Raw genomic sequence first — 25,188 nt, forward strand, 5'->3', positions numbered from 1 at the left:
TCCCACTCTGCTTCAATGGCCTTGGGAATGTTGTCCCACTCCGCTTCAATGGCTGTGGGAATGTTGTCCCACTCCTCTTCAATGGCTGTGGGAATGTTGTCCCACTCCTCTTCAATGGCTGTGGGAATGTTGTCCCAATCCTCTTCAATGCTGGGAATGTTGTCCCACTCTGCTTCAATGGCAATGGGAATGTTGTCCCAATCCTCTTCAATGGCTGTGGAAATGTTGTCCCAATCAGGCTTCAATGGCCTTGGGAATGTTGTCCCCTCCTCTTCAATGGCTGTGGGAATGTTGTCCCAATCCGCTTCAATGGCCTTGGGAATGTTGTCCCACCTCTTCAATGGCTGTGGGAATGTTGTCCCAATCCTCTTCAATGGCTGTGGGAATGTTGTCCCAATCCTCTTCAATGGCTGTGGGAATGTTGTCCCAATCCTCTTCAATGTCTGTGGGAATGTTGTCCCACGCCTCTTCAATGGCTGTGGGAATGTTGTCCCAATCCTCTTCAATGGCTGTTGGAATGTTGTCCCACTCCTCTTCAATGGCTGTGGGAATGTTGTCCCACTCCTCTTCAATGGCTGTGGGAATGTTGTCCCAATCCTCTTCAATGGCTGTGGGAATGTTGTCCCACTCCTCTTCAATGGCTGTGGGAATGTTGTCCCAATCCTCTTCAATGGCTGTGGGAATGTTGTCCCAATCCTCTTCAATGGCTGTGGGAATGTTGTCCCACTCCTCTTCAATGGCTGTGGGAATGTTGTCCCAATCCTCTTCAATGGCTGTGGGAATGTTGTCCCACTCCTCTTCAATGGCTGTGGGAATGTTGTCCCACTCCTCTTCAATGGCTGTGGGAATGTTGTCCCACTCCTCTTCAATGGCTGTGGGAATGTTGTCCCACTCCTCTTCAATGGCTGTGGGAATGTTGTCCCAATCCTCTTCAATGGCTGTGGGAATGTTGTCTTCAATGGCTGTGGGAATGTTGTCCCACTCCTCTTCAATGGCCACTCCTCTTCAATGGCTGTGGGAATGTTGTCCCACTCCTCTTCAATGGCTGTGGGAATGTTGTCCCACTCCTCTTCAATGGCTGTGGGAATGTTGTCCCATCCTCTTCAATGGCTGTGGGAATGTTGTCCCAATCCTCTTCAATGGCTGTGGGAATGTTGTCCCAATCCTCTTCAATGGCTGTGGGAATGTTGTCCCAATCCTCTTCAATGGCTGTGGGAATGTTGTCCCAATCCTCTTCAATGGCTGTGGGAATGTTGTCCCATGGCTGTGGGAATGTTGTCCCTCTTCAATGGCTGTGGGAATGTTGTCCCAATCCTCTTCAATGGCTGTGGGAATGTTGTCCCACTCCTCTTCAATGGCTGTGGGAATGTTGTCCCAATCCTCTTCAATGGCTGTGGGAATGTTGTCCCAACTCCTCTTCAATGGCTGTGGGAATGTTGTCCCAATCCTCTTCAATGGCTGTGGGAATGTTGTCCCAGTCCTCTTCAATGGCTGTGGGAATGTTGTCCTTCCTCTTCAATGGCTGTGGGAATGTTGTCCCACTCCTCAATTATGGGAATGGCTTGTGGGAATGTTGTCCCACCCCTCTTCAATGGCTGTGGGAATGTTGTCCCACTCCTCTTCAATGGCTGTTGTCCCAATCCTCTTCAATGGCTGTGGGAATGTTGTCCCATCCTCTTCAATGGCTGTGGGAATGTTGTCCCACTCCTCTTCAATGGCTGTGAGAATGTTGTCCCACTGTGCTCCTCTTCAATGGCTGTGGGAATGTTGTCCCACTCCTCTTCAATGGCTGTGGGAATGTTGTCCCACGCCTCTTCAATGGCTGTGGGAATGTTGTCCCAATCCTCTTCAATGGCTGTTGGAATGTTGTCCCAATCCTCTTCAATGGCTGTGGGAATGTTGTCCCATCCTCTTCTGGCTTCAATGTTGCTGTGGGAATGTTGTCCCACTCCTCTTCAATGGCTGTGGGAATGTTGTCCCACTCCTCTTCAATGGATGTGGGAATGTTGTCCCAATCCTCTTCAATGGCTGTGGGAATGTTGTCCCATATGGAACATTTCTGGTATCTTTTATTTCAGCTCATGAAACATGGGACCAACACTTTACATGTTGCATTTATATTTTTGTTCAGTATTTAACAGGCTTCTCTGTTGAAGGTGAACATGAGAAAACAGTGTATTTTGGAGACAGTTATCACCTACAGTACCAATCCTGATTCAACTGCGGTGTGAAGCGTACAGTATATAACGATACTGTAAATCACCTTATTGGAAGACATGTTTAACTTTCATGTGGTACTACAGTATGCACAAAGATACTGTATGATGTTGTCAGGCTACAGCCATGATTCTCCACTCTGTTCCTGATGTTGTGTTGTCAGGCTACAGTCATGATTCTCCACTCTGTTCCTGATGTTGTGTTGTCAGGCTACAGCCATGATTCTCCACTCTGTTCCTGATGTTGTGTTGTCAGGCTACAGCCATGATTCTCCACTCTGTTCCTGATGTTGTGTTGTCAGGCTACAGCCATGATTCTCCACTCTGTTCCTGATGTTGTGTTGTCAGGCTACAGCCATGATTCTCCACTCTGTTCCTGATGTTGTGTTGTCAGGCTACAGCCATGATTCTCCACTCTGTTCCTGATGTTGTGTTGTCAGGCTACAGCCATGATTCTCCACTCTGTTCCTGATGTTGTGTTGTCAGGCTACAGCCATGATTCTCCACTCTGTTCCTGATGTTGTGTTGTCAGGCTACAGCCATGATTCTCCACTCTGTTCCTGATGTTGTGTTGTCAGGCTACAGCCATGATTCTCCACTCTGTTCCTGATGTTGTGTTGTCAGGCTACAGCCATGATTCTCCACTCTGTTCCTGATGTTGTGTTGTCAGGCTACAGCCATGATTCTCCACTCTGTTCCTGATGTTGTGTTGTCAGGCTACAGCCATGATTCTCCACTCTGTTCCTGATGTTGTGTTGTCAGGCTACAGCCATGATTCTCCACTCTGTTCCTGATGTTGTGTTGTCAGGCTACAGCCATGATTCTCCACTCTGTTCCTGATGTTGTCTTGTCAGGCTACAGTCTTGATTCTCCACTGTGTTCCTGATGTTGTGTTGTCAGGCTACAGTCTTGATTCTCCACTCTGTTCCTGATGTTGTGTTGTCAGGCTACAGCCATGATTCTCCACTCTGTTCCTGATGTTGTGTTGTCAGGCTACAGCCATGATTCTCCACTCTGTTCCTGATGTTGTCTTGTCAGGCTACAGCCATGATTCTCCACTCTGTTCCTGATGTTGTCTTGTCAGGCTACAGTCTTGATTCTCCACTGTGTTCCTGATGTTGTGTTGTCAGGCTACAGTCTTGATTCTCCACTCTGTTCCTGATGTTGTGTTGTCAGGCTACAGCCATGATTCTCCACTCTGTTCCTGATGTTGTGTTGTCAGGCTACAGCCATGATTCTCCACTCTGTTCCTGATGTTGTGTTGTCAGGCTACAGCCATGATTCTCCACTCTGTTCCTGGTGTTGTCTTGTCAGGCTACAGCCATGATTCTCCACTCTGTTCCTGATGTTGTGTTGTCAGGCTACAGTCTTGATTCTACTGTGTTCCTGATGTTGTGTTGTCAGGCTTGATTCTCCACTCTGTTCCTGATGTTGTGTTGTCAGGCTACAGCCATGATTCTCCACTCTGTTCCTGATGTTGTGTTGTCAAGCTACAGCCATGATTCTCCACTCTGTTCCTGATGTTGTGTTGTCAGGCTACAGCCATGATTCTCCACTCTGTTCCTGGTGTTGTGTGTGTCATTTACATGCTTCATGATTCTCCACTCTGTTCCTTGTTGTGTTGTCAGGTACAGCCTGTTCCATCTAGCTCCACTGTCAAGGTCTTTACATGGCTGTAGTCTGTTTGCCTGTATCTTGTATGTCTTTAATTGAACCTTCATTTATACAGGTTATTCTCCTTGGGATATCTCCATTTAGCTCCAGTAAAGGTCTTTACATGTCTGTTAGTCTGTTTGTTTGTATCTTGTACTGTACTGTTCCATCTAGCTCCACGTCAAGGTCTTTACATGTCTGTTAGTCTGTTTGTTTGTATCTTGTACTGTACTGTTCCATCTAGCTCCACGTCAAGGTCTTTACATGTCTGTTAGTCTGTTTGTTTGTATCTTGTACTGTACTGTTCCATCTAGCTCCACGTCAAGGTCTTTACATGGCTGTTAGTCTGTTTGTTTGTATCTTGTACTGTACTGTTCCATCTAGCTCCACGTCAAGGTCTTTACATGTCTGTTAGTCTGTTTGTTTGTATCTTGTACTGTACTGTTCCATCTAGCTCCACGTCAAGGTCTTTACATGTCTGTTAGTCTGTTTGTTTGTATCTTGTACTGTACTGTTCCATCTAGCTCCACGTCAAGGTCTTTACATGTCTGTTAGTCTGTTTGTTTGTATCTTGTACTGTACTGTTCCATCTAGCTCCACGTCAAGGTCTTTACATGTCTGTTAGTCTGTTTGTTTGTATCTTGTACTGTACTGTTCCATCTAGCTCCACGTCAAGGTCTTTACATGGCTGTTAGTCTGTTTGTTTGTATCTTGTACTGTACTGTGCTGTTTCTGTGGAAGTATGCTTCGAATGCTCTGACTCATGCAAGGATTGCTCCATCATAACCTTTGTGAGAAACAGAGAAATAAAACTATGAGAAATAAAACTATGAGAAAAATAATAATGTAAATGAAAACAAGGTGGAGAAACTGTCATCTCTGGTGAAAGTTACTCAACTGGGAAAGAGTCATCTCCCTCTTCAGACAAAATGTGTTCTTTGTATTAAATACCTCGCAATCAAACAATAAAGGTGGATTAATTTAGGATGAATGGCTTTGGATGGTGTTTGTGTTGTATGTGTTACCTGTGTTAATGTCATTGTAGGTGGAACTATCTGGAGGTGGTTTAAATAAACAAGGGATAGTTTCACTCAACCTGTTTTTCTATCACTTTCTCTCCTTCAATCAGTGGGAATGACATTAAACTCATCTTTGACTCCTCTCTATGTCTCTCTCTCTCTCCCTCTACCACTCTCTCTCTCTATCTCTACCACTCTCTCTCCCCACTCAATCTTTCTCTCTGTGTTTAGTAATTGTATTGTTCCTCAGTGTATTTTGTGTGATTGTTGAGTATTCACACATGAAGTGTCTGTCATCACCACCTCTGAGTAAACAGCAGACACCTCCTTACCAAAGCATACAGATTGTTTGTAGTACACAGAAGCTTTGACTAACCTTCATTCATACGTTCATTATCTCCTCTGTCATCCCTCTCTCTTCCACTCCCTCCCTCTATACAACTCTCTTCCACTCCCTCCCTCTATACAACCCCCTGGTGTCCCTCCCTCTATGCAACTCTCTGGTATCCCTCCCTCTATGCAACTCTCTGGTATCTCTCCCTCTATACAACTCTCTGATATCCCTCCCTCTATACAACTCTCTGGTATCCCTCCCTCTATACAACCCTCTGGTGTCCCTCCCTCTATACAACTTTCTGGTATCCCTCCCTCTATACAACCCTCTGGTGTCCCTCCCTCTATACAACCCTCTGGTATCCCTCCCTCTATACAACTCTCTGGTATCCCTCCCTCTATACAACCCTCTGGTGTCCTTCCCTCTATACAACCCTCTGGTATCCCTCCCTCTATACAACTCTCTGGTATCCCTCCCTCTATACAACCCTCTGGTGTCCCTCCCTCTATACAACCCTCTGGTATCCCTCCTCTATACAACTCTCTGGTATCCCTCCCTCTATACAACCCTCTGGTATCCCTCCCTCTATACAACTCTCTGGTGTCCCTCCCTCTATACAACCCTCTGGTGTCCCTCCTCTATACAACTCTCTGGTATCCCTCCCTCTATACAACTCTCTGGTATCCATCCCTCTATACAACCCTCTGGTGTCCCTCCCTCTATACAACCCTTTGGTGTCCCTCCCTGTTTACAACTCTCTGGTATCCCTCCCTCTATACAACCCTCTGGTGTCCCTCCCTCTTTACAACTCTCTGGTGTCCCTCCCTCTTTACAACTCTCTGGTGTCCCTCCCTCTTTACAACTCTCTGGTGTCCCTCCCTCTTTACAACTCTCTGATATCCCTCCCTCTATACAACTCTCTGGTATCCCTCCCTCTATACAACTCTTTGGTATCCCTCCCTCTATACAACTCTCTGGTATCCCTCCCTCTATACAACCCTCTGGTGTCCCTCCCTCTATACAACTCTCTGGTATCCCTCCTTCTATACAACTCTTTGGTATCCCTCCCTCTATACAACCCTCTGGTGTCCCTCCCTCTATACAACTCTCTGGTATCCCTCCTTCTATACAACTCTTTGGTATCCCTCCCTCTATACAACTCTCTGGTATCCCTCCCTCTATACAACTCTGGTATCCCTCCTCTATACAACTCTCTGGTGTCCCTCCCTCTTTACAACTCTCTGGTATCCCTCCCTCTATACAACCCTCTGGTGTCCCTCCCTCTTTACAACTCTCTGGTGTCCCTCCTCTTTACAACTCTCTGGTGTCCCTCCTCTTTACAACTCTCTGGTGTCCCTCCCTCTTTACAACTCTCTGGTGTCCCTCCTCTTTACAACTCTCTGGTGTCCCTCCTCTTTACAACTCTCTGGTATCCCTCCCTCTATACAACTCTCTGGTATCCCTCCCTCTATACAACTCTCTGGTATCCCTATACAACTCCTGGTATCCCTCCTCTATACAACTCTTTGGTATCCCTCCTCTATACAACTCTCTGGTATCCCTCCCTCTATACAACTCTTGGTATCCCTCCTCTATACAACTCTCTGGTATCCCTCCTCTATACAACTCTCTGGTATCCCTCCTCTATACAACTCTCTGGTATCCCTCCTCTATACAACCCTCTGGTGTCCCTCCCTCTATACAACCTCTGGTATCCCTCCCTCTATACAACTCTCTGGTATCCCTCCCTCTATACAACTCTTTGGTATCCCTCCCTCTATACAACCCTCTGGTGTCCCTCCCTCTATACAACTCTCTGGTATCCCTCCTTCTATACAACTCTTTGGTATCCCTCCCTCTATACAACTCTCTGGTATCCCTCCCTCTATACAACTCTCTGGTATCCCTCCCTCTATACAACCCTCTGGTGTCCCTCCCTCTATACAACTCTCTGGTATCCCTCCTTCTATACAACTCTCTGGTATCCCTCCCTCTATACAACTCTCTGGTATCCCTCCCTCTATACAACTCTCTGTCGTTCACGTTTTCCTTTCTCATGTTCTTCTAAGACTGTGATATTATTTTTCCTATCAGGTCCCTCTCCTTTTCTACATATTTCCCCCGTCTCTCTCTCTCTGTCCTTTAAAGACTCTTGTCCTTTCTGGACATCTGTAGCATCCTGCTACTGTACTTTATGTAGAACTGGAATGATTGGCTCTACTTCAATGTTACCTTCCGCCTGACCATTGACAGAAAATGAGAGTGACCTGATTGCCATGGAAATGAGAGTGAAAGCAAATGACAATTGGATGAAGAAGTAACCTGACAGGGTAATTGTGTCAGAACAGTAGAAGGCCAGAAAAGGAGAATCCGTTGGTTCTCTCTTATACATCACTAAAGTTTGAATCCTAACTTCAGGTCCAATTTTCATTTAGTCTCCATATGACATCAATGCATTACTAAGTGAAAGTTTGACTTAAGTGGAAGTTAGGATTCACCCCTGCGTGTAATTGTGATGAAACAGTGGAACGCCAGAAAAGGATACTTTAGCACACACACAGGCGCGCACGCACACACACACTGAGGGATCTAAAACGTAGGAGGCTTCTGAGGGGAGGACGGCTCATACTAATGGCATGGAAACCATGTTTGATATCATTCTATTGACTCCTTTCCAGACATTATTATGAGCTGTCCTTCTCTCAGCTGCCTCCACTGATCTAACAGTACGTTCACAATGCACATTCACTCATCAAACATGAAATAGCACTTTTCTCCTATGAATTGCTAAATGCTGCTTCTCTTATTGAACTAAGAAAAACAGACAACAGCTGACAGAGAAAAAAAGGCCTTTATGGGAATGAAAAGTGAACCATTTGTTATGAGATACATCACTTCACAGAATGTCCCCCAGACGCCACCCTATTCCTTAAATAGTGCACTACAGTTGACCAGGACTCATAGTGCTCATAGGACTCATAGTGCTCATAGGACTCATAGTGCTCATAGGACTCATAGTGCTCATAGGACTCATATGACTCATAGTGCTCATAGGGCTCATAGTGCTCATAGGACTCATAGTGCTCATAGGACTCATAGTGCTCATAGGACTCATAGTGCTCATAGGACTCATAGTGCTCATAGGACTCATAGAACTCATAGGGCTCATAGTGCTCATAGGACTCATAGAACTCATAGGGCTCATAGTGCTCATAGGACTCATAGAACTCATAGGGCTCATAGGGCTCATAGTGCTCATAGGACTCATAGAACTCATAGGGCTCATAGTGCTCATAGGACTCATAGTGCTCATAGCACTCATAGAACTCATAGTGCTCATAGGACTCATAGTGCTAATAGGACTCATAGTGCTCATAGTCCTCATAGTGCTCATAGAACTCATAGAGCTCATAGTCCTCATAGAACTCAGTGCTCATAATGCTCATAGTGCTCATAGGACTCATATGACTCATATGGCTCTCAGGACTCATAGGACTCATAGTGCTCATAGTGCGCATAGAGCTCATAGGGCTCATAGAGATCATAGGGCTCATAGTGCTCATAGGACTCATAGTGCTCATAGGACTCATGGTGCTTATAGGAATTATTGTGCTCATAGGAATCATAGATGATCATAGGGCTCATAGTGCTCATAGGACTCATAGTGCTCATAGGACTCATGGTGCTTATAGGAATTATTGTGCTCATAGGAATCATGGTGCTTATAGGACTTATTGTGCTCATAAGACTCAGTGCTCATAGGACTCATTGTGCTTATAGGACTTATTGTGCTCATAAGACTCAGTGCTCATAGGACTCATGGTGCTTATAGGACTTATTGTGCTCATAGGAATCATGGTGCTTATAGGACTTATTGTGCTCATAAGACTCAGTGCTCATAGGACTCATGGTGCTTATAGGACTTTTTGTGCTCATAAGACTCAGTGCTCATAGGACTCATGGTGCTTATAGGACTTATTGTGCTCATAGGAATCATGGTGCTTATAGGACTTATTGTGCTCATAAGACTCAGTGCTCATAGGACTCGTGGTGCTTATAGGACTTATTGTGCTCATAGGACTCATATATATGGAAAAGGGTGTCATTTGGTACACTGCCTTTATGTGTATTTGAGTCAGACCTCCTCAACACGGACAGTAAGGCCACTCCCACTGTCCTCCCACTGCTCTGACACACACACACACACACACACACACACACAGTAAACACGTACTGTACACACACAGCCCTCCTCTTCCTGTGTATCTGGAGGAGTGTTCTGTTTGGGAATTCTTGTCACGGCCACCTGAACACTGAATGAGTGACTTCCCCTCGTCACTCCACCCAGGTGTAGCAAGTTATAAAGGAGCAGAATGAGCCCACACACAAACTGATAAGGACAAAGAATGTCAAACACACAGAGAATACTGTACACACACACTTGAAGTCTACTTCCACCACCACTCCCAACGTGGACATCGGGACTTCACGACTCACAGGTAAAACACACATTTTAATGTCATTTTAATGAATTATACCTGTCAACATTTCAGTTAGAATTTTTGTAAGTCAACTTTGTGTATTTTAGACTTCATCTTTAGTTAATTTCGCACTGTTTATGTAAAGTATTTGAATGGAAAATTGTATGTAAATTGGGGTTATCTTAAAGTGCGTTCGTTAGATAACTACAAGTTATTTTAGTGATATGTACAATGTGATCTGAGATATGGTCAGGACTTAAGTGAGAATATTTCTGTCTCCCCTCCCTTGTCTCTCTCATGCTTCCCCTTCATTCCCTTGTCTCTCTCATGCTTCCCTCTTCATTCCCTTTTCTCTCTCATGCCTCCCCCTTCATTCCCTTGTCTCTCTCATGCTTCCCCTTCATTCCCTTGTCTCTCTCATGCCTCCCCCTTAATTCCCTTGTCTCTCTCATGCTTCCCCTTCATTCCCTTGTCTCTTTCATGCCTCCCCCTTCATTCCCTTGTCTCTCTCATGCCTCCCCCTTCATTCCCTTGTCTCTCTCATGCTTCCCCCTTCATTCCCTTGTCTCTCTCATGCCTCCCCCTTCATTCCCTTGTCTCTCTCATGCTTCCCTCTTCATTCCCTTTTCTCTCTCATGCATCCCCTCATTCCCCCCTTCATTCTTTGTCTCTCTCATGCTTCCCTCTTCCCTCTTCATTCCCTTGTCTCTCTCATGTTCCCCCTTCATTCCCCATGCCTCCCCCTTCATTCCCTTGTCTCTCTCATGCATCCCTCTTCATTCCCTTGTCTGTCTCTCATGCTTCCCCTTCATTCCCTTGTCTCTTTCATGCTTCCCCTTCATTCCCTTGTCTCTCTCATGCTTCCCTCTTCATTCCCCTCTTCTTGCCTCCCCCTTCATTCCCTTGTCTCTCTCATGCTTCCCTCTTCATTCCCTTGTCTCTCTCATGCATCCCCCTTCATTCCCTTGTCTCTCTCATGCTTCCCTCTTCATTCCCTTGTCTCTCTCATGCTTCCCTCTTCATTCCCTTTTCTCTCTCATGCTTCCCTCTTCATTCCCTTGTCTCTCTCATGCTTCCCTCTTCATTCCCTTGTCTCTCTCATGCTTCCCTCTTCATTCCCTTGTCTCTCTCATGCTTCCCCCTTCATTCCCTTTTCTCTCTCATGCTTCCCTCTTCATTCCCAATCTCCACACAGGCATTTCCATTACAGCTCATTAACCCTGAGTAACCTCTCCTTGATTTGCTCTCTGTCCTTATGTGTCTCTGTAGGTTGCAACAGGCTCACAGAACCAGGAAGATACTTGATATTGGACTCTGATCATATCTCACACATAGAGAGAGATATTAGAGACCTCCACCAATCTCCTTGGACCCTCAACTTTATGCACTGCCATGCAGACCTCCCTCCTCTTGATGGCGCTGTACCTGTCCATTCCAGGGGGCACCCAGGCCTTCAAACCCCTCATCTCAGGAGGGGGCTCGATCACACACCGTGACATCACACAGAGGGCTGTATTACGCAAAACCGCCGAGGTCTGCCGCGCCCTGGCTGCGGCCCAGGGGCGGGACTTCAGCCTGCCGGTGAGTTGACTATCGGTGGATGTTGTGACAGACCTGAATGAGCTACTGGAAATGAACTAATGTTTTTGTAATTAGTTCTATAATAAAGCAATGAATGTGCTAATAAGACATTTTTTTCACCAGACTGAAAGTAAGTATCTTACTCGTGTGTTTCCCCTACAAACAAATTAATAACCTGTCTGTCTCTCTCTCTCCCTTTCTCTCCAAAGATTGATGACAGTCTCTCCATCATCAAACTACATAAGGCCTGCTCTGCAGACTCCTCCTCTTCCTCCCTCGTCTCCACCATCCTCTTCCAGAGCACCATTGTCAAGATGTACCTTAGCAACGCCCTGGTGGACATGGCGTTTGCTCTAAGCAAAGTGAGGATGACAAGATGATGAGGAGAATGATGGTGATGATGATGATAATGGTGATGATCATGACAATGATCATGATAATGGTGCTAATGGTGGTTATGATGATGATGACGATAATGGTGATGATGAATGTGGTGATGATGACGATTATGATAATGGTGATGAGGATGTTAATGATGATCAATATGATGATAATGATGGCAATTATTATTTGGAGTATGATAATGGTGTTAATGCCAACGGCGGCGATAATGGTGCAAATTGTGATAACTATGATGATAATGGTGATGAAAATTGTGATGATTATAATGCTGATGTTGATCATGATGGTAATGGAGATGATGGTGATGATAAGGGTGGTGATAATGGTGATGATAATGGATTCGAGGATGATGAGGTTGATGATTGTGATGTTAATGGTGACACAATGAGGATGATGGTGATGATGATGATGGTGACATGATGGTGGTGATGATGATGATGATGATGATGATGATGATGTGAGCCAGGCGCACCACTTCGACGGTGAGACCTTCCAGGGGGGGCAGGCCCTGATCACGGCGGGGGTGTCGGAGGTCAAGGCCAGTGTCAAACGAGGGAGCTTCCTATTGGCCAGGCTGGCGCTGGGACGAGTCTGTCACACACTACAGGTGAGCTGTCTGTCACACTACAGATGAGGTGACACACAAACAAGCACGCATGCACACGCACAAACACACACACACACATAGTACAGGTGAGAGAGGGAGATGATGAAGACTGTGCTGATACTGTGGAGTTGATTGTGACTGTCTCTCCAGGATTTCTACAGCCACAGTAACTGGGTTGAGATGGGGAACAGACAGCCGTACAGCACTCTGATCAGACCTGACCTGCAACTGGTGAACCTGGCAGGTATTGTGTGTGGAACTCTCTGTAGTTTATTTAAACCACCCCCAGATATACCAACCTATATCAGCACAATACAGGTAACTACAACTGCAAAACAGACACGTAGCTAAAACGCCTACATTATAAAGGCATTTGTTCATAAAATAAAGAAACCCCTCCTCACGGATTGATAAAGAAGTATTTGGCTGTGTGCCAATGTCAACACCAAACCACTCCCTCTTTGTATCAGTCGACCAACCAGCCTGGAAATAATAGACTTGTCATCGCTTCTACACACTTCACACCGCTCTATACATAGTCACTTTAACTCTACCTACATGTACATATTACCTCAATTACCTCGACTATCCGGTGTCTCCGCACATTGACTCTGTACTGGTACTCACAGTATATATATATTTTTTTTATTTTTTATTTTATTTAACTAGGCAAGTCAGTTACGAACAAATTCTTATTTTCAATGACGGCCTAGGAACAGTGGGTTAACTGCCTGTTCAGGGGCAGAACGACAGATTTGTACCTTGTCAGCTCGGGGATTTGAACTTGTGACCTTTCGGCTGCTAGTCCAACGCTCTAACCACTAGGCTACCCTGCCGCCCCCTGCCTCGCTATTGTTATTTTACTGCTGCTCGTTAATTATTTGTTACTTGTATTTTTACTTAACACTTTAAAAAAACTGCATTGTTGTTAAGGGCTTGTAGGTAAGCATTCCACTATTGTATTCGGCACATATGACAACTACAATTTGATTTGATGACTCCACATACCGTACTCTAACTCTGCAGTGGATTCTCTCTCTCTCTCTCTCTCTCTGTCTCTCTCTCTCTCTCTCTTTCTCTGTCTCTCTCTCTGTCTCTCTCTCTCTCTGTCTCTCTCTCTGTCTCTCTCTCTCTCTCTCTCTGTCTCTCTCTCTCTCTCTCTCTCTCTCTCTCTCTCTCTCTCTCTCTCTCTTCTCTCTGTCTCTCTTCGTCTGTGTCATTTTTGTGAACGTGTGTGTGTCATTTTTGACGTGAACGTCACCCCCTCCAAACTGTTATTACCACGCACCTTCAGGCCCCCTCCAACTCCCTCTCCTCCCTCTTCAGGCCCCAGTACTCCTGTTATAACTCCCTCTCCTCCCTCCTCCCCTCCTCCCTCTTCAGGCCCCAGTACTCCTGTTATAACTCCCTCTCCTCCCTCTTCAGGCCCCAGTACTCCTGTTATAACTCCCTCTCCTCCCTCTTCAGGCCCCAGTACTCCCTCCCCCCTCTTCAGGCCCCAGTACTCCTGTTATAACTCCCTCTCCTCCCTCTTCAGGCCCCAGTACTCCTGTTATAACTCCCTCTCCTCCCTCTCCCTCTCCCTCCCCTCTCCTTCCCCTCCTCCCTCCCTCTCCTCCGTCTTCAGGCCCCAGTACTCCTGTTATAACTCCCCTCCTCCCTCTCCTCCCTCTTCAGGCCCCAGTACTCCTGTTATAACTCCCTCTCCTCCCTCTTCAGGCCCCAGTACTCCTGTTATAACTCCCTCTCCTCCCTCTCCTCCCTCTTCAGGCCCCAGTACTCCTGTTATAACTCCCTCTCCTCCCTCTTCAGGCCCCAGTACTCCTGTGATAACTCCCTCTCCTCCCTCTCCTCCCTCTTCAGGCCCCAGTACTCCTGGTATAACTCCCTCTCCTCCCTCTTCAGGCCCCAGTACTCCTGTTATAACTCCCTCTCCTCCCTCTTCAGGCCCCAGTACTCCTGTTATAACTCCCTCTCCTCCCTCTCCTCCCTCTTCAGGCCCCAGTACTCCTGTTATAACTCCCTCTCCTCCCTCTTCAGGCCCCAGTACTCCTGTGATAACTCCCTCTCCTCCCTCTTCAGGCCCCAGTACTCCTGTGATAACTCCCTCTCCTCCCTCTCCTCCCTCTTCAGGCCCCAGTACTCCTGTTATAACCCCCTCTCCTCCCTCTCCAGGCCCCAGTACTCCGACCTGTAGGAGCTGTATGGGAGGTAACTGTACTGATAACATCCTACCAGAGGTCTTACTGCAGGGCCTTCTCACCTCTGGATACTTCAACCTGTTCTCCTCCAACAAACCTGCAGGTACACACACACACACACACACACACACACACACACACACACACACACACACACACACACACACACACACACACACACACACACTTTTTCTTCCTCTTCTTGATAAAGAGCAGCTAATGGGGATCCTAATGACTACAACCAAAAAAACATGATATTATGTAAACTTAATTTAACTAGGCAAATGTTTATTTACAATGACGGGCTACCCCTGCCAAACCCGGACGACGTTGGGACAATTGTGCACCATCGTATGGGGACTCCCAATCACGGCCGGATTATGATACAGCCTGGAATCAAACCAAGGACTGTAGTGATGCCGCTTACACTGTGATGCAGCGCCTTAGATCGCTGCGCCACTCGGGAGCATTGATGCAAACTAATTTACACACTCATCTCCCCCTCTCCTAGGTAAGTGTAGCCACGGCGGGTCGTTTGACCGGACCAGCGGTCGGGACCCGGAAGGGGGCATCAACAAGGACGACGTGGGGTCCAGTCACGGTCACCTCCACCACACTGCAGCCGACGTGGCCATCAACGCTACCATGGAACTATTGGAGGACATCAGAGGAGCTGCCGGGGACAAAGACTTCCTACGGTGAGAGAGAGAGAGAGGCTGAAGTAGGTGGGCAATGTTTAGGCAAGAGGGGATTATTTGTGATGTTTTGTGTTAAATTGGAGGATTGTATCACTACGATGGGCAAGGATTGGACTACTATATGATGAGGGAGATGTCATGGTAAACTGTTGTGAGGAGCTAGGATAACAAAGGGTGTTTTTGGTTCATAATTCCTTCTCCATAATCTCCCTTGCTCTCTCTCATCTTCTCTCCAGGTTAATGGGCATCACCCAGTCATCAGTGTTGTGTTTTGTCATCGACACCACAGGCAGTATGAGTGATGACATCACTGAGGCTAAGAGAGTGTCCTTCTCCATCATCGACAGTAAGAGAGGAACCCAGCAGGAACCTTCATCATACATCCTGGTCCCCTTCAACGACCCAGGTGGGTGTTAGCCTGGTCCCAGATCAGCAGGAACATACATCCTGGTCCCCTTCACAGACCCAGGTGGGTGTTAGCCTGGTCCCAGATCAGCAGGAACATACATCCTGGTCCCCTTCAACGACCCAGGTGGGTGTTAGCCTGGTCCCAGATCAGCAGGAACATACATTCTGAGCCCCTTCACCGACCCAGGTGGGTGTTAGCCTGGTCCCAGATCAGCAGGAACATACATCCTGGCCCCTTCACCGACCCAGGTGGGTGTTAGCCTGGTCCCAGATCAGCAGGACATCCTGGTCCCATTCAACGACCCAGGGTGTTAGCCTGGTCCCAGATCAGCAGGAACATACATTCTGAGCCCCTTCAACGACCCAGGTGGGTGTTAGCCTGGTCCCAGATCAGCAGGAACATACATCCTGGTCCCATTCAATGACCCAGGTGGGTGTTAGCCTGGTCCCAGATCAGCAGGAACATACATCCTGGTCCCATTCAACGACCCAGGTGGGTGTTAGCTTGGTCCCAGATCAGCAGGAACATACATCCTGGTCCCATTCAATGACCCAGGTGGGTGTTAGCCTGGTCCCAGATCAGCAGGAACATACATCCTGGTCCCATTCAACGACCCATTTGGGTGTTAGCCTGGTCCCAGATCAGCAGGAATATACATCCTGGTCCCCATTCAACGACCCAGGTGGGTGTTAGCCTGCTCCCAGATCAGCAGGAACATACATCCTGGTCCCATTCAACCCAGGGGGGGTGTTAGCCTGTCACATGCCACAAGTGCCTCTCTGAAATTGGGAGCAGAATAACTGTTTTAACCCAAATTTCTTCTCTTTTTACTTAAGTGGCATAACATTACCACGTCCGACCAAATCTTACACAATTTGTCATTTGTGGTGTGTGTGTGTGTGTTTGTGTGTTTGCAGGATTTGGACCTCTGATCACCACAACAAATGCAGACATTTTCAAACAGAGAATCAACGCACTGACAGCATCAGGAGGAGGAGATATACCAGAGCTGTGCCTGTCAGGACTACAGGTGTGTGTGTGTGTGTATTTATATATATACAGGCAATGTCATGAGCAAAGGTTTCATTGCCAATATGAAGGCTGTATTTGAATGGCTGCATTTTAAATGTGGTTGCCTGTTTTTGCAACTCTGCCAGAGCTGGTTAGCTAGCTAGTGGACTGAACATGTTATTTCCCATAGAGATCCTGACTTGATCCCAGTGTGGTCTGACTCTTTGCTGAATGTGATGTAATTCCCAGCTGGCCCTCACGGCGGCGCCACCCTTCTCTGAGATCTTTGTGTTCACTGATGCTCCTGCTAAAGACACTGCACTGAAGAGCACTGTCACTGCCCTCATAGAGAGCACCAAGTCTGTGGTTAGTAGCTTTCACTACTGTTTATCTTTCTCTCTCTGTCTCCTTCTCTTTCTGTCCCTTTCTCTATGCTTCTCTTCATCACTGTCTCTGTCTCTCCCCTTTTTGGAGACAGTTTACTGTTCGTGGGCTCACAAATTGTCTGACTGAGATTTGATAAAGTGTGCTGTAAATATTAGCCATTATGATTCATCTCAACATATCTTATTTCTTTACTGCCATTCTTTCCTAACTTCCACTTTCCTTTCATCCTTTATTCTGTCATCAACCTCTAATTCTCTTCTCCTCTCTCTACCTCTCCTCTGCTCCCTATCCTCTCCTCAGGTGACCTTCATGTTGACTGACAACCTCCGATCCATTCGACGTCGTCGTAGGCGTTCCATGGGCGGGGCTTCAGCCGTATGGCCCAGTCAGGGTGGAGCCTCCAACCGGATGGCCCAATCAGACGCTCAGCTGTACCGTGACCTTGCCCAGGCATCTGGAGGTCAACCAATCATTCAATTGATTTAATTCACAAAGCAGGTGTCCCAAAGTGTTTTACAGCTTCTTATAGAGTTCTCAGAACATACTGTGATCCCTTCCTCTAGGTCAGGCCATTGAGGTCACCAAGGAGGATCTGCACCGGGCCACCAGCGTCATCGAGGACGCCTCCGCTGCAGCACAGGTATGATAATGTATTGACCTACAGGTTATAGACCAATGTCCGCCAGCTCAGTGTTCAGTCAGTCACTCTCACTCACTGGACAAGATGTACAACTGTACACATAACAATGACCTCAACTCTGTTTATAACATATCTAATGTGTTGTCTATTAACCCCTCCTCCTCCTCCTCCTTCTCCTCCTCCTCCTCCTCCTCCTCCAGGTTACTGTGTTGTTAACATATCTAATGTATTGTATATTAACCCCTCCTCCTCCTCCTCCTCCTCCTCCTCCTCCAGGTTACTGTGTTGTTAACATATCTAATGTATTGTTTATTAACCCCTCCCCTCTTCCTCCTCCTCCTCCTCCAGGTTACTGTGTTGTTAACATATCTAATGTATTGTATATTAACCCCTCCTCCTCCACCAGGTTACTGTGTTGTTAACATATCTAATGTATTGTCAGGTTATTAAAACTATTCTTAAGGATGATGCAAAATACTGTTCCCTGAAGGAACCTCCTCCTCCAGGTTACCTAGTTTTGTTAACATGAAACTTTCATTAAAATACACATTGTAGTGAATTAAGCTACACTCGTTGTGAATCTATCCACCAAGTCAGATTCCTAAAATCCTTTTCCTCATGAGGTTATCTGATAGCATGTTAACAAAATACTGCAACGTCACCTAACACGACAGATTTTGCGGTAGACGGCCTACCCAAAACCAGAAATAAAATAAAACATTCATTACCTTTGACCATCTTCTTTGTTGGCACTCCTTGATGTCACATAATCAATAGTCCATATATAGCCTAGATTACTGTGTTGTTAACATATCTAATGTCATTTTTTAAAATTAAAAAAGTCCGATAAACTTTCTCAAAACACTTCGAAATACTTTCCTAATGCAACCAGGTTACTGTGTTGTTAACATATTCTAATGTAAATTGTCTGGAAAAAATGACCCCTCGACCAAAACATCCTCCTCCTCCTCGGTTCAACCTCCTCCTCCAGGTTACTGTGTGGAAGCATAGGTACTGCAACCTCGGCCTCATTTAATACGGTTCACCTTTAACAATTCCTGGATGGCGCATGGATATTTATTTCCACTTTCAGTTATCAGATTTTCCCCTTTTCCTCCGTTCTCCTCCGTGATTTCCAGTTTTCCAGGTTACTGTGTTGTTAACATATCTAATGTATTGTAATATTAACCCCTCCCCTCCTCCTCCTCCTCCTCCTCCTCCTCCTCCTCCAGGTTACTGTGTTGTTAACATATCTAATGTATTGTCTATTAACCCCTCCTCCTCCTCCTCCTCCTCCTCCTCCTCCAGGTTACTGTGTTGTTAACATATCTAATGTATTGTCTATTAACCCCCCCCCTCCTCCTCCTCCTCCTCCTCCTCCTCCTCCTCCTCCTCCAGGTTACTGTGTTGTTAACATATCTAATGTATTGTCTATTAACCCCCTCCTCCTCCTCCTCCTCCTCCTCCTCCCTCCTCCTCCTCCAGGTTACTGTGTTGTTAACATATCTAATGTATTGTCTATTAACCCTCCTCCCCCTCCTCCTCCTCCTCCTCCTCCTCCTCCTCCTCCTCCTCCTCCTCCTCCTCCTCCAGGTTACTGTGTTGTTAACATATCTAATGTATTGTCTATTAACCCCTCCTCCTCCTCCTCCTCCCCTCCTCCTCCTCCTCCTCCTCCTCCTCCTCCTCCTCCTCCAGGTTACTGTGTTGTTAACATATCTAATGTATTGTCTATTAACCCCTCCTCCAGGTTACTGTGTTGTTCCTCCTCCTCCTCCTCCTCCTCCTCCTCCTCCTCCTCCTCCAGGTTACTGTGTTGTTAACATATCTAATGTATTGTCTATTAACCCCTCCTCCTCCTCCTCCTCCTCCTCCTCCTCCTCCTCCTCCTCCAGGTTACTGTGTTGTTAACATATCTAATGTATTGTCTATTAACCCCTCCTCCTCCTCCTCCTCCTCCTCCTCCTCCTCCTCCTCCTCCTCCTCCTCCTATTAACCCCTCCTCCTCCTCCTCCTCCTCCTCCAGGTTACTGTGTTGTTAACATATCTAATGTATTGTCTATTAACCCCTCCTCCTCCTCCTCCTCCTCCTCCTCCTCCTCCAGGTTACTGTGTTGTTAACATATCTAATGTATTGTCTATTAACATATCCCCCCCCTCCTCCTCCCTCCTCCTCCTCCTCCTCCTCCAGGTTACTGTGTTGTTAACATATCTAATGTATTGTCTATTAACCCCTCCTCCTCCTCCTCCTCTCCTCCTCCTCCTCCAGGTTACTGTGTTGTTAACATATCTAATGTATTGTCTATTAACCCCTCCTCCTCCTCCTCCTCCTCCTCCTCCTCCTCCTCCTCCTCCTCCTCCAGGTTACTGTGTTGTTAACATATCTAATGTATTGTCTATTAACCCTCCTCCTCCTCCTCCTCCTCCTCCTCCTCCTCCTCCTCCTCCTCCTCCTCCTCCAGGTTACTGTGTTGTTAACATATCTAATGTATTGTCTATTAACCCCTCCTCCTCCTCCTCCTCTCCTCCTCCAGGTTACTGTGTTGTTAACATATCTAATGTATTGTCTATTAACCCTCCTCCTCCTCCTCCTCCTCCTCCTCCTCCTCCTCCTCCAGGTTACTGTGTTGTTAACATATCTAATGTATTGTCTATTAACCTCCTCCTCCTCCTCCTCCTCCTCCAGGTTACTGTGTTGTTAACATATCTAATGTATTGTCTCCTCCTCCTCCTCCTCCTCCTCCTCCTCCTCCTCCAGGTTACTGTGTTGTTAACATATCTAATGTATTGTCTATTAACCCCTCCTCCTCCTTCTCCTCCTCCTCCTCCTCTCCTCCAGGTTACTGTGTTGTTAACATATCTAATGTATTGTCTATTCCTCCTCCTCCCCTCCTCCTCCTCCTCCTCCTCCTCCTCCAGGTTACTGTGTTGTTAACATATCTAATGTATTGTCTATTAACCCCTCCTCCTCCTCCTCCTCCTCCAGGTTACTGTGTTGTCAACATATCTAATGTATTGTCTATTAACTCCTCCTCCTCCAGGTGACTGTTCTACAGGAGGTAAGGAGCCCAGGAAAGGCAGAGAATTTCTCCTTTACAGTAGACGAGTCTATGAGAAATCTGAACGCTTATATCACAGGAGGATCCCTCTCCTTCACTCTCACCAGCCCTTCAGGTGTGTGTGTGACAGCCAGTTGTGAGTTATTGTACACGTCACCTGTCCAGGTAAAGGTTTGATAACCAGATGTCCCTCTCCTCCCTCTAGGTGTGTCTCAGAGTAACAGTGAGGCCAGCGGTCCTCTGGGGACCATCCAGACTGTAGGGAACCTACACCGCATCTCTCTGACCACACACAACAACACAGGATTATGGGAAATCAGTCTTAACTCCCTAGAGTCTTACTCACTGAAGGTCATAGGTCAGTACAGTGGCGAGCCCTGATCCCTGGTCAACAGTTGTGATTATATGGAATGGGGTTCCGTTTCAGACGTAGTCCATTGTCTGGACTTCCCCTCCTCATCACAACATTTAGATATCTATCTTTATTCTCTATGTAAGAATTTTTTAAATAATGATTATCTATTATCGGGCGTGTGTTTCAGGTCAGAGCTCTGTTAATTTTGGCTACCATTTCGTGGAGGCTTTCGGGGGTGCTCATGGAGACTTTGGCCTCAAAGAGGGCCGTCCTCTCACAGGTAACAATAAATAACAGATGAAACCATCTTCAGTACCGGCTCTTTCATCTTCATCTTCCATAGCATCACAGCAGAGTAGTTTAGTCAAAGCATCACAGCAGAGTAGTTTAGTCAAAGCATCACAGCAGAGTAGTTTAGTCAAAGCATCACAGCAGAGTAGTTTAGTCAAAGCATCACAGCAGAGTAGTTTAGTCAAAGCATCAAGCAGAGTAGTTTAGTCAAAGCATCAAGCAGAGTAGTTTAGTCAAAGCATCACAGCAGAGTAGTTTAGTCAAAGCATCACAGCAGAGTAGTTTAGTCAAAGCATCACAGCAGAGTAGTTTAGTCAAAGCATCACAGCAGAGTAGTTTAGTCAAAGCATCACAGCAGAGTAGTTTAGTCAAAGCATCACAGCAGAGTAGTTTAGTCAAAGCATCACAGCAGAGTAGTTTAGTCAAAGCATCACAGCAGAGTAGTTTAGTCAAAGCATCACAGCAGAGTAGTTTAGTCAAAGCATCACAGCAGAGTAGTTTAGTCAAAGCATCACAGCAGAGTAGTTTAGTCAAAGCATCACAGCAGAGTAGTTTAGTCAAAGCATCACAGCAGAGTAGTTTAGTCAAAGCATCACAGCAGAGTAGTTTAGTCAAAGCATCACAGCAGAGTAGTTTAGTCAAAGCATCACAGCAGAGTAGTTTAGTCAAAGCATCACAGCAGAGTAGTTTAGTCAAAGCATCACAGCAGAGTAGTTTAGTCAAAGCATCACAGCAGAGTAGTTTAGTCAAAGCATCACAGCAGAGTAGTTTAGTCAAAGCATCACAGCAGAGTAGTTTAGTCAAAGCATCACAGCAGAGTAGTTTAGTCAAAGCATCACAGCAGAGTAGTTTAGTCAAAGCATCACAGCAGAGTAGTTTAGTCAAAGCATCACAGCAGAGTAGTTTAGTCAAAGCATCACAGCAGAGTAGTTTAGTCAAAGCATCACAGCAGAGTAGTTTCAAATAATGTAAAATAAAATAATAACTTCCTCTTCCTCTCTACTTCACCTTACCTCTCTGTTTCTACCTCGTTTTCTCCCTCGCTCCGTTACCCTCTCTCTCATTCTTACCCTCTCTTTTACCTCCTGTTCACTTCACTCTCCTCCCCTTCTCTCCTCTTCCTCCATGTCTCCCTCCACCACCTGATCTCTCCTACCCCCCCTCCCCCCTCCCAGGCGATAACATAACCCTGCTGGTGTCTGTGACGGGGGGTGACTCTGTCACTGTGACGGCGGTGGCCCTGATCGAGGCCTCGGGGTCAGGGTCAGAAGTCAACGGAACCCTGCAATCGCTAGGCGGCACCGGCGGCGGGGACTTCCTGGTTACCGTGGCCAGAGTCCCACAGGGGGAGTTTGTGGTGCGTCTGAGGGGAGAGAGCAATAGCGCCACCACCAAATCATCACCGAGCCTCTTCCAAAGACAGGCCTCCACTCAGATAAAGACTTCCAGCATCTCTGTTACGGTCAGTCTTGTAGAACTCTGAAATTGCACCCTTTTCCGTTGGACCTGGGCCGCTAGGGTTCTGATGAAAAGCAGTGCACTACAAGGAATAGGATGGCATTTTGAACACTGTCTTATTGTTAAAAAGTGAAGTTCTTCTCTCCCCAGGCCCAGGCTGACAGTACTCTAGAACCCGGTTCTACCATCTATGTCCCCTTCACCGTGGCAATGGCCAACGGAACAGGAGGAGCTTTTACCGTCCGAGCCACGAACGACCGCGGCTTCACTTCCTCCTTCCCCGCCAGTGTCTCCATTGTGACCGGAGAGGGAGCGGCCAACGGTACGGTGACTCTCACGGCGCCCGCCAGCACCCCATCGGGAACGGACGTCACCCTGACCATCGAGGCAGAGTCCGCTGGAGCAGCAGACTTGAACTACGCCATCCTGCGTCTCTCTGTTGTCAGCAAGGTAAGGGTCATGTTCCAAAACTCTAAAATGGGTCTGGGCTCCTTTCCTCATATCCTCTCTCCCTCATGGCCCTGATAAGAATGCTAACAGCTCTACAGGTCAGAGATGGTTCTACCACCACCACTACTTCAGTTGTCTGACTAAGCTCTCTATCGCTCCCTCTCTGTCTCCCCCCTCCTCCAGGTGACAGATTTCAGCCCTCCCCAGTGTGGGGTGGTCAGCGTCTCGTCCAACTGCCCGGATGACTGCAGTGCCTCTTACTGGCAGCTCTCTGCCAACCTGACCGACGGTGCCAACGGGACTGGCATCGACCGAGTCACCCTGCGCCAGGGCAACGGGACCCTGAACACTTCTACAGAGGTGGGCACCGGGGGCGAGAACGTGACCCGGGTTGAGTACAGCGCCACCTGCTGTTCAAAGAAGGTAGAGCTAGTGGTAGTTGACAGGGCAGGCAACGTGGGTGTGTGTCTGGGCTCAGTAAAGGACTCTGTGGGGGTGGTTGTGAGCTCTACAGCACAGGCCTCTGTCACCAACACTACAGCTGTACCTGTAGTTAGTACTACATCTACTGGCGGGCCACCTTTGACTCTGTCCCTGTATCTAAGGATCTGTGTGATGCTTTATCTTCTCCTGTGGAATAGAGTAGAGCTATAGAGTTGTATAATAGTTCATGTAGGTAGATGTCATGTGGAACAGTGGAATCATTGCAAAGAGAGTCAAGTCATCAGACATAACCGGTATGTATATGTTATGTTGTACAAAAAGACAGGGTGGAAATATGTAATGAACTCTGTCGTAATACACTGTGGGAACTCTGTCATAATATACTGTGGGAACTCTGTCATAATACACTGTGGGAACTCTGTCATAATACACTGTGGGAACTCTGTCATAATACACTGTGGGAACTCTGTCATAATACACTGTGGGAACTGTCATAATACACTGTGGGAACTGTCATAATACACTTTGGGAACTGTCATAATACACTTTGGGAACTGTCATAATACACTGTGGGAACTCTGTCATAATACACTGTGGGAACTGTCATAATACACTTTGGGAACTGTCATAATACACTTTGGGAACTGTCATAATACACTTTGGGAACTGTCATAATACACTGTGGGAACTGTCATAATACACTGTGGGAACTCTGTCATAATACACTGTGGGAACTGTCATAATACACTTTGGGAACTGTCATAATACACTTTGGGAACTGTCATAATACACTTTGGGAACTCTGTCATAATACACTGTGGGAACTGTCATAATACACTTTGGGAATGTCATAATACACTTTGGGAACTGTCATAATACACTTTGGGAACTGTCATAATACACTGTGGGAACTGTCATAATACACTGTGGGAACTCTGTCATAATACACTGTGGGAACTGTCATAATACACTTTGGGAACTGTCATAATACACTGTGGGAACTGTCATAATACACTTTGGGAACTGTCATAATACACTGTGGGAACTCTGTCATAATACACTGTGGGAACTGTCATAATACACTTTGGGAACTGTCATAATACACTTTGGGAACTGTCATAATACACTGCGGAAATGTTTTGTTATTTGTATTATCTCTATTCTCTTAAATCTGTCAATCGGAAACTGTGAAGATCTTATCAAATCTTCTGCTTCTGGTGAAATTCCCCTCTAAACGAAGTTGACTGTCAGTTTCATTCTGAATAACTCTTCACATTGATGTCCCACACAGACAGCATAGATAGAAAACAGGAACCCCTATAAGGCATAAGGCCATTGGTGATGTATGTGATGAAGTCACAGGGTCAAAATTGTTCCACCAAAAAATTATCACCTCAATTATCGCTTGAATAGTATGTTTAAAACGGATGTGGGAAACAAAACATTTTTCCATTAGAAGCTAAAGTGGGGGAAGTCATGTGGTCATGTTTTT

General features: G+C 46.5%; 1 protein-coding gene and 1 long non-coding RNA gene across 2 annotated transcripts; one reads left to right on the plus strand and one right to left on the minus strand.

Moving 5' to 3' along the window:
* The first annotated feature begins 8,865 nt into the window (after positions 1 to 8,865).
* Positions 8,866 to 24,841, plus strand: vwa10.2 (von Willebrand factor A domain containing 10, tandem duplicate 2). Its single transcript, XM_042315548.1, has 18 exons — positions 8,866 to 9,721; positions 10,973 to 11,284; positions 11,494 to 11,646; positions 12,153 to 12,293; positions 12,444 to 12,537; positions 14,469 to 14,597; positions 15,006 to 15,192; positions 15,429 to 15,598; positions 16,519 to 16,631; positions 16,862 to 16,978; positions 17,300 to 17,459; positions 17,563 to 17,639; positions 20,681 to 20,813; positions 20,904 to 21,056; positions 21,241 to 21,333; positions 22,520 to 22,806; positions 22,953 to 23,252; positions 23,436 to 24,841. The coding sequence occupies exons 2-18, from the start codon at positions 11,096 to 11,098 to the stop codon at positions 23,904 to 23,906; spliced, it is 2,967 nt and encodes a 988-aa protein (XP_042171482.1). The 5' UTR covers positions 8,866 to 9,721; positions 10,973 to 11,095; the 3' UTR covers positions 23,907 to 24,841.
* On the minus strand, positions 20,055 to 20,244 carry LOC121844976. Its single transcript, XR_006082253.1, has 2 exons — positions 20,215 to 20,244; positions 20,055 to 20,161 (listed from the first exon to the last, which is right to left on the minus strand). It is a non-coding gene; the product is annotated as an uncharacterized LOC121844976 (long non-coding RNA).
* Positions 24,842 to 25,188: the final 347 nt, after the last annotated feature.

The sequence above is a fragment of the Oncorhynchus tshawytscha genome, unplaced genomic scaffold (assembly GCF_018296145.1).
Source record: "Oncorhynchus tshawytscha isolate Ot180627B unplaced genomic scaffold, Otsh_v2.0 Un_scaffold_7382_pilon_pilon, whole genome shotgun sequence".
Lineage (NCBI taxonomy): Eukaryota > Metazoa > Chordata > Actinopteri > Salmoniformes > Salmonidae > Oncorhynchus > Oncorhynchus tshawytscha.

What these genes read in the sequence shown, in the direction of transcription:
- vwa10.2 (XM_042315548.1), top strand. Translation starts at nt 11,096, where the DNA reads ATGCAGACCTCCCTCCTCTTGATGGCGCTGTACCTGTCCATTCCAGGG. An exon ending in GAGTCTGTCACACACTACAG is followed by an intron (nt 12,294 to 12,443) that starts GTGAGCTGTCTG and finishes CTGTCTCTCCAG; the next exon opens with GATTTCTACAGCCACAGTAA. An exon ending in CCTTGCCCAGGCATCTGGAG is followed by an intron (nt 17,460 to 17,562) that starts GTCAACCAATCA and finishes CCCTTCCTCTAG; the next exon opens with GTCAGGCCATTGAGGTCACC.